At 36.6% G+C, this 8,128-nt stretch overlaps 1 protein-coding gene across 1 annotated transcript; it reads left to right on the top strand.

Moving 5' to 3' along the window:
• Window positions 1-553: 553 nt before the first annotated feature.
• FSHB (follicle stimulating hormone subunit beta) lies at window positions 554-5,953 on the top strand. Its single transcript, XM_074274074.1, has 2 exons — window positions 554-712; window positions 5,723-5,953. The coding sequence occupies exons 1-2, from the start codon at window positions 554-556 to the stop codon at window positions 5,951-5,953; spliced, it is 390 nt and encodes a 129-aa protein (XP_074130175.1).
• Window positions 5,954-8,128: the final 2,175 nt, after the last annotated feature.

Genomic DNA, 8,128 nt, shown 5'->3' on the forward strand with positions numbered 1-8,128 from the left:
ACTGAAAAGGTAAAGGGGTTTGGGAAGCAAGGATTGGAGGGGTGCCAAGGTTTGCAAAATGAACATCTCTGGTAACATGATGATGTCTTGTCTTAGAATGTTGTAACCCAATTTGATCCCACTGTCTATCTAAACATTTATCCTCTTTTGGCAAGCCCTGAGCCAGTACTGGTCACATTAATGCCCTGTAAATCCCCAAGGTATAAGTTACGCCTGATTTTGTATAAAAGGTGAGCTTGTGACTTTACCCTGTCTACAGAGTTTTTTTTTTCCTTCCTAATCATCTAGACAGACCAGGAAATACAGGTAAGTCTCAAAAGCTACATTTGATTGTCTCTTTTGAGAGAGGGTGACTTTCAAAATTCATGGATTTTCAGGTTTCTAAGAACTAAACTAAATTTGTTGGGCTATTTCTCTAAGGGATTAATGGATTTTAGCTCCTCTTCAGGAATAAACTCAGCCTTGCTTTTTGGGCAGTCCAAGTACCGATCATGGATTGAGATGAATCTGAGAGATGATCTAATCCAATTTCTGGTTCATTCCCCACAGCAGGATGAAAACAGCTAAGTTTTATGTCCTCTTCTTCTGTTGGAAAGCAATTTGGTGCAATGGCTGCACACTGACCAACATCACCATTTCAGTGGAGAGAGAAGAGTGTGAATTCTGCATCAGCATCAACACCACTTGGTGTTCCGGTTACTGCCATACACGGGTAAGGGTTGTAGATATCCTGAGAAGAAGGGAGTGAACACCTCCCTTTCCTCATTTCTCACTCTGAAATTTCATCGTTTTCTCCCCAGAAAGCATGTTTTATTAATAATTTATCTATTAGTAACAGTTGGCTTTTTTATGTGGCATTTTGAAGTTTACAAAATGCTTCCAAAATCATCGTTATTAAATACTGTCCATGTGCCAGGGACTATTAGGAACTGGAAAATATAAAGACAAACATGAAAGAAAACTTGGCCTCAAGGAGCTTATATTCTATCAGGGAAAAGAATATAGAAATAAGTGTATACAAAATACATTTTCAATATTTTATTTCATTTGCTCCTTATAGTAGTTCTGCGGTATGATGGACAGGGCTGAACTTAGACAAATGGGGAATACCTAGCTTCAAATCCTCCCTGAGATATTTTCCATTCATATGATGTTGGGATGCCCCTTAATCTCACTTAGACTCAGTTTTCTCATCTGTAAAATAAGGATAATACCAACAGTTACCCTCCAGGGCTGTGTTAAAGTTCAAAAAATCTCCAGAAGTTTCCCATTACTTTCAGGATTAAAAATTAAATTCTTTGTTTAGCAATTAAAGCTCTTCAGATCCTGATCTCTTCCTGTGTTTTAAGCCTTCTGGCACATTACTTTTCCCTCCACACATTCTATTACACTATAACATCAACTTACTTGCTTTTCCTTAACTGAACACATATTCCTTTCTAACTACCTGCCTTTATACCAGCTTATTTCCTATGCCTGAATACTGCCCTTTCTCACAATTCAGTTCAAATCTTATTTTATAGAGACCTTTTCTAGTTGCCCAGTTGCTCAGTTGCTATTGTTTCCTCTAACATTACCTCCTATTTACTATCTCTCTCTCTCTGAGTTTGTCTTCCCTATCTCTGTCTCTGCCTGTCTGTCTCTTTTCTTCCTCTCTCTGTCTGTCTCTGTCTCTGTCTCTGTCTCTTTCTCTCTGTATCTTTGTGTCTCTGTCTCTCCTCTCTCTCTTCCTCTTTCTTTCTCTCTCTCTCTCTCTCTCTCCTCTTCTCTCTCTCTCTGTCTCTCTCTCTCTCTCCCTCCTCTCTCTCTCTCTCTCTCTCTCTCTCTCTCTCTCTCTCTCTCTCTCTCTCTCTCTCTCTCTCTCTGTCTCTCTGTCTCTGTCTCTCTGTCTCTCTGTCTCTCTCTCTCTCTCTCTCTCTCTCTCTCTCTCTCTCTCTCTGTCTCTCTCTCTGTCTTTCCTTCTGGGTGTACATCTCTGACTCTGTCTTTGTCTCTTTATCTCCTTCTAACTGTCTCTGTCTTGCTGTCGGTGTGTGTCTCTCTGTGCCTCTCTGTCATTCTCTGTTTCTCTCTCTCTCTCTCTCTCTCTCTGAAACACACATATATATCTTGCATGTACCTTATTATTTACATGTTTTCTTTCCAATCATTCTCTATGAGCTCCCTGAGGGCAAAGATTAAGTCTTCACCTTTCTTTGTATCCCCATTATTCAGTACTTAACACATATTAAGGGCTTAATAAAAGCTTATTAACTGATTAAAAGAAGGTCACGAATGTGAATCATTTTGCAAATCCTAGAGTACTGGGTAAATGTCAAATATGATGCCATTTTTATTGATGATAAAACATCTCCAGAGAAGTCAGATGACTTGCCCAGGATTGCATAGCTTTTCAATATCAGAGCTAGGATTTGAACCCAAGTCCTTCCAGCTTCAAGTCCAGTGCTCTCCCTACTGTGTCACATGCACTCCCTTTAGTCATTTCAAAGTAAGGTCATGGCTTCAGGATTGATTTCTGGAAGGTACCTTTGATCTAATCGAACCTTAACCCTAATTTTACACAAGAGGAGGCTGATGTATTGCCCAAGGTCATATATGATTCATAAGTAATAGTCCTGGGGTTCCAAATCCTGTTCTTTTCACTGCACCACAAACCTCCTTGCTTCTATTTGAATAAATCAAATCAGAACCTCAATAAACAACAAGAAAGCAAGGATTTGGTGGAAGAGATCTCAGAAGATTTTAAGTCTAACCCACCCATTTTGCAGATGAAGTAACTGAGGCAAAAAGAATCTGAATGGCTTTCAAAACAAGCTTAGTTAACAAATAGAAAAGCTAGCATTTGAATCCAAATGAGATGAGTCCAAACCCAGCACTTTTTTTACCCTTCTTCTTAGAGAACATGTAGCCCAAGCCCTTTCATTTTACAGAAGAGAATACTAAAGCTCAGAAAGGGAACTTAACTTGTCCAGGATCAAACAATTGCTAGTTAACAATAGGGAAAAATCCCAAGTTGATGTAAAAGGTCAATCACTGTAAAAATTCAGCTGTAGGCATCAAAGTTATGCCTGATAATATGGCAGCCCAAAACAATTCTGCAGACAAAAAGCAAAACACAGTCAGCAGAATAATTAAAAAAAACTACTTTAGTTCTTCAATATCAAAGCTAATAAATGTCCTGTAATTTGTCCTCAGCTGTGTATATGATCAGTCTTCTTCCCTGAAGTTCTGAAGACTTGGTCCAATTCAATTAAATTCAACATTATCTACTTTGTGCAAGACACTGTACTAGGCTCTGAGAATGCAGGAAAAAAAATTAGAAACATAGTCTCCATCCTCAGAGAATTTAAATTTCACTGAATCTATAGTCAACTGCCTTCCCCCATTCTCACTTCCTCCCCCCTTCCCTAAATAAGAAAGTGCTTATATTACAATGGGTAAAAAATGTAGGATTTAAAGATCTTTGTTTTAGGTTGAAAATAAATAGAATCTATCTAATTCATATTAGCAAACATTTCAAAGAAAATAATTGGCCTCTGCCAATGAGGATCTCACATTCTTCTGTTGTACATGCAAGAGTTTCTTTGGTATTTTATTGATTGATGCTCCTTGAAGGCCATTTCTTTTTGTTAATACCATTTCCTTACTTAGCTCTTAAGGGGCCTGGTTTTGAAAAGGTGCATGTTTAGGCACTATGATAAGAAAATTCAAATCAGTTCGTAGGTCATACAGTATGTCATCCACAATATATGTGTCTTCTAGAAAAAAAAAAAAAAAGATTCAAATTACTGCCTGGGAGTCAATTATTCTCTTTCTATATCCATGTAAGAGAACAATAGCTATGGTCTACATTAAACAGTATGGTATAGTGGAAAGAACATGAACTAGGTAAGACCTAAAGGTATTGGGTTCAAGTTCCAATTCTTCCATTAATTCGCAAGTTAGGCATGTCATTTCAAGTCTCTGATTCTCAAATATTTTCAAATATTAAAAGAGTTGAGAAAGATAATCTCTAAAATCCCTCAATTATCTGTTCATATAAATAGAAACTCTCCTGTAAGCTGTTTTTGTATCCTTTAGAAAACAGAATATCTATAAAGTATACAACACTTAAGGGGAAAAATATGTCTAAAGGACATGAGACCCTTGGGTTTTGATACAAGAAAATAGTTAATAATTCATGACTTTTTTTCCCCTAAATACATGGTAGTAAGACAAAATACTGTCCTTGGAAATATTTTTATATGCAATTAAACCTAATTACTATATGATTTTATCTTTTAGTTAATATATCTTTTTATGTTAAAAATATACCTTTTAGTTAATAATATGAAAAAAAAAAACCTTGCTTTCTCATGTATATAACATGGGTAATAATAATAACTATTAAATAAATTTATTTTTACATTTTCAATGTCTTTTACGGATATTACCAAATTTTATTCTCACAACAATCTGGGAAGTAAATATTGTTATTATCATCATCATTATCTCTTATTAATATTACTCTTCTAATAATAATATTATTATACTTCTTTTTTAAAGTTGAGGTAACAGGGATAGAGTGGCCCAGAGTTAGTCAACAACTATTTATTAAATGCTTGCTGTGTCCCAGGCTCTGTGTTAAGCATAAGAACACAAGCAAATGTACAAGGCAGTATCTGCCCTTAAGGAGTTCACAGTCTAATGGAGGAAAAAAACTATGAACTAAATAGGATAAATTGGAAATACTATATAAAGGAAATATATTCAAATTAAGAGGAATTGTGAAAGGTCTCCTGTAGATGGTGAGTTTTTTAGCTGGGACTTAAAAGAAGCCAGGAGGAAGAGAAGAAAAGTAAGACCATTCTAGGCTTGAGAGAAGCCAGTGAAAATGCTAGATTTGAATTCGGGTCTTCCCAATTCCAAGTCCAACATTGTAGATTACCTAGCTGCTGCTTCAATTTACAACTCTGCTGATTATTAGTCTGGCATATAATAATATGCATGTTGGGTTGACTGTTCATTGGCTTTGAGCTAGTCAACTCATTTTTCTGAACCATATAATGAGGAATTCAGATTAAATGACCCCTAAAGTCCCTTCCATCTCTGATCCATAACCCCTGGAATGCCCATTGTTATTGTTGTTGTGGCCCTTGGTTGTTATAACTCTTTGTGATTTCACCATTTGGGATTTTCTTGGCCAAGATATTAGAGTGGTTTGCCATTTCCTTCTCCAGCTCATTTGACAGATAAGGAACTGAGGCAAGCAGAACTTAAGTGACTTGACCAGAGTCACTTAGCTTGTAAATGTCTGACTCTAGATTTGAATTCAGGAAGATGAGACTTCCTAGTCTGAAGCACAGTGCTCTATCTACTGCTCTATCTAGCTGATCCCTTCTGTCACAAATTAAAAAGTAGCTTTATAACTTGAAAAATGCCCTACATAGTTTGTGAGCCCTATAATTGTAGTTTCAGAGGATGAGATGGGAATGGCCCCAACGCTGGTTTACATTTTCTATAAAATTTCCAGGGCCATCCAGAAGTGATGCAGAACCAGTCTTCTTCAATGTGCCCTAGAGCAGGAGATTTCTCCAGGGCACATCACACTGGTTTTCAGTAGGTAAATGTTAGAGGGCAGGATATTCAATTTCAGTTTCATTTTGTCTAATCTATAAAGCAAAATCCAAATAGAAGCAGACAGAATCATATAAGCCTCTTATTGCCTTTCTATCTTTTCCAGGACCTGGTATATAAGGACCCAATCAGACCCAACATTCAGAAAACATGTACCTTCAAGGAGTTTGTCTACGAAACCGTGAACCTTCCAGGCTGTGCAAAGCAGGCTGACTCTCTGTACTCTTACCCTGTGGCAACAGCGTGTCACTGTGGGACTTGTGACACTGACAGCACAGACTGTACTGTGAGAGGACTAGGACCAAGTTATTGCTCGTTTAGTGAAAAGAAAGAATAAAGCCCCATCTCACTTCAGGGGAACAGACTGACTTAGTTTCCACATTATTTATTTAAAATACAGTTTCCATATGTTATGTGTCAGCCAAATTATAGCCATTGTTTTAGACTATTCAAAACAATTAAGCTTGGAATATTGTTATGATGCAGGAAATGATGAGTTAGTGGATTTAGAAAAAAATAGAAAGACTTGGACCTAAGAAGGATGATGTTATCCACTTTCAGAGAAACAAAGGACAAATAAGTGTAATCAGTTTCAAAGAGATGCAGATGAAGGGATATGTGTATGATTATAGATATCTATGTATATGTATGTGTATATGTCTCTGTATGTATGTATATGTGTATATATATATATGTGTGTATGTATGTTTTTGTATGTCTACATAAATATATCCATACTTCATTGTAGTCCACATAGGTGAAATGGGAAAAGGGGGAGGAAAGGAGAAAAAAAGAAAAAAGTTCACAGCAGAGAACAAAAGAAAACTTACAAGGAAGCAAGATGGACAATTCTGAATATAATGTAGTCTGTTATTATATGGAAATTTATTCTTACATATTTTCAATCCTTTCATGTTCTGCTGGACACATGACAGTGTGGTTTTTTCTATTTTTATTTAAGTTTTAAATAAATAAATACATTTTTAAAATGAAATACTGTTTCCAAGTAATTATAAAGAAAGAAGGGAAGGGATTTTCAGCACATGTGAAGCTGTGAACCCACAACATCCCTAAGCACTATGCTGTGGGGAATTTTCAGATGCTCCCTGCTGTTGGTGTCCTATTGATAGCTGGTTTATCGACATCAATGGGAACTTTAGGCATAGGTAGATCCTTTGAGCCCAGTAGCATCTTGAAAACATCATATTCCCATCTAATTCCTATTCCTTGGCTATGTAGGATTTGATTAAATACAAATTCATTTCAGGCATTTTCTGAAGCCACTGAAACAGTAAATTAGGGAACAGAGTTTCCAGCCAAGCTGATCCTACTTGGAGGTGGCCTGAGTCTACATCATTCCCTATTGTGAGGGCTCTCTGGGAGCAAGGATAAGAATAATTAATAAACTCCCTTTACCAACTTCATGAAAAGGATGGCAGAGGCCAAAATTGCTAGGCCTTGGTAGTCTGCATTAGTGACACAGGAAGGAACATAGAAATTTGAGCCCATGGAAATACAACAAAGACACAAATGTCCATTCTTATTTGAGTCCTCTTTGCCCCACTCAGTTCATTGGGTATCAAACAGTGGCTCTGGAGGCATCCTTTGCCATCATATGATTTGAATGGAAGACAGGGAATGATATAAGAGGCTTCATAGAACAAGCTCTACATTTTGAGTCACAGAACATAGACTGCATTTGCCAACTTGACGGTCACCAGGTTGCCTTATCTATAAAAAGTAGAAGTTGGATTAAATGAACTCTTTGATCCCTTCTAATCCTAATTCTATGATTTTACGATATTCTTCCTTCTATAGTAGAAAACATAAAGCTACATATAGGTCCAAAATTCTTATTATATTCCATTTTTAACATGAAAAGTCTTAATAGCTTTCCTTCAGAATTGTTCAGATATCTACCCTATTCTTATATTGCAGTCCAATTGTGTCATGGATTAGAACTGAAAGAGGCCTTTCAGATCTCATCACTTTACAAATGGAGAAACTGAGGTAGAAAGGAGTTTTGTAATCCACCCAAAGTCACATAGCTATTAAGAAATAAAGCTAGAAATTGAACCTAGATCTTTTGATTCCAAAGCCAAATTTCTTTCCAAAGAACTATGGCTGCATCCTCTCAGACATTTATGGGCTCTTAGATATTTAATGCATCAATTTAGCTGTCACTTTCTCCAAATTACAATGGATCAACATCTAGGGATTCCATCAATCCATTTCCACCTAGAAATTTCATAGTTGACTTTGTTTGTGAAATATCCACTTTAATCAGCTTGAACAAGAGCTGTCACATACCTATAGATTTCCCAATTTTCCCATAAGACTTCTCAACAGCTATCTGACTCTGTGTTAGGGAGAATGCCATTTGGAAGAAAGCTTTTGAATGCAGTTTCTAGTAACTTGCTAGGTTAATTTAAATTAATCTCTTCAGGAAAGGGAATGTTTTAGAGAAGGGGAAGGGACAATACAGAAAATTACTTCTGGTTTTCTGAGAATT

Source organism: Sminthopsis crassicaudata, chromosome 6 (genome assembly GCF_048593235.1).
Source record: "Sminthopsis crassicaudata isolate SCR6 chromosome 6, ASM4859323v1, whole genome shotgun sequence".
Classification (NCBI taxonomy): Eukaryota; Metazoa; Chordata; class Mammalia; order Dasyuromorphia; family Dasyuridae; genus Sminthopsis; species Sminthopsis crassicaudata.

Coding starts and splice junctions, on each gene's coding strand:
- FSHB (XM_074274074.1), top strand. CDS start 554: ATGAAAACAGCTAAGTTTTATGTCCTCTTCTTCTGTTGGAAAGCAATT. Junction 713..5,722: donor CCGGTTACTGCCATACACGG/GTAAGGGTTGTA, acceptor TATCTTTTCCAG/GACCTGGTATATAAGGACCC.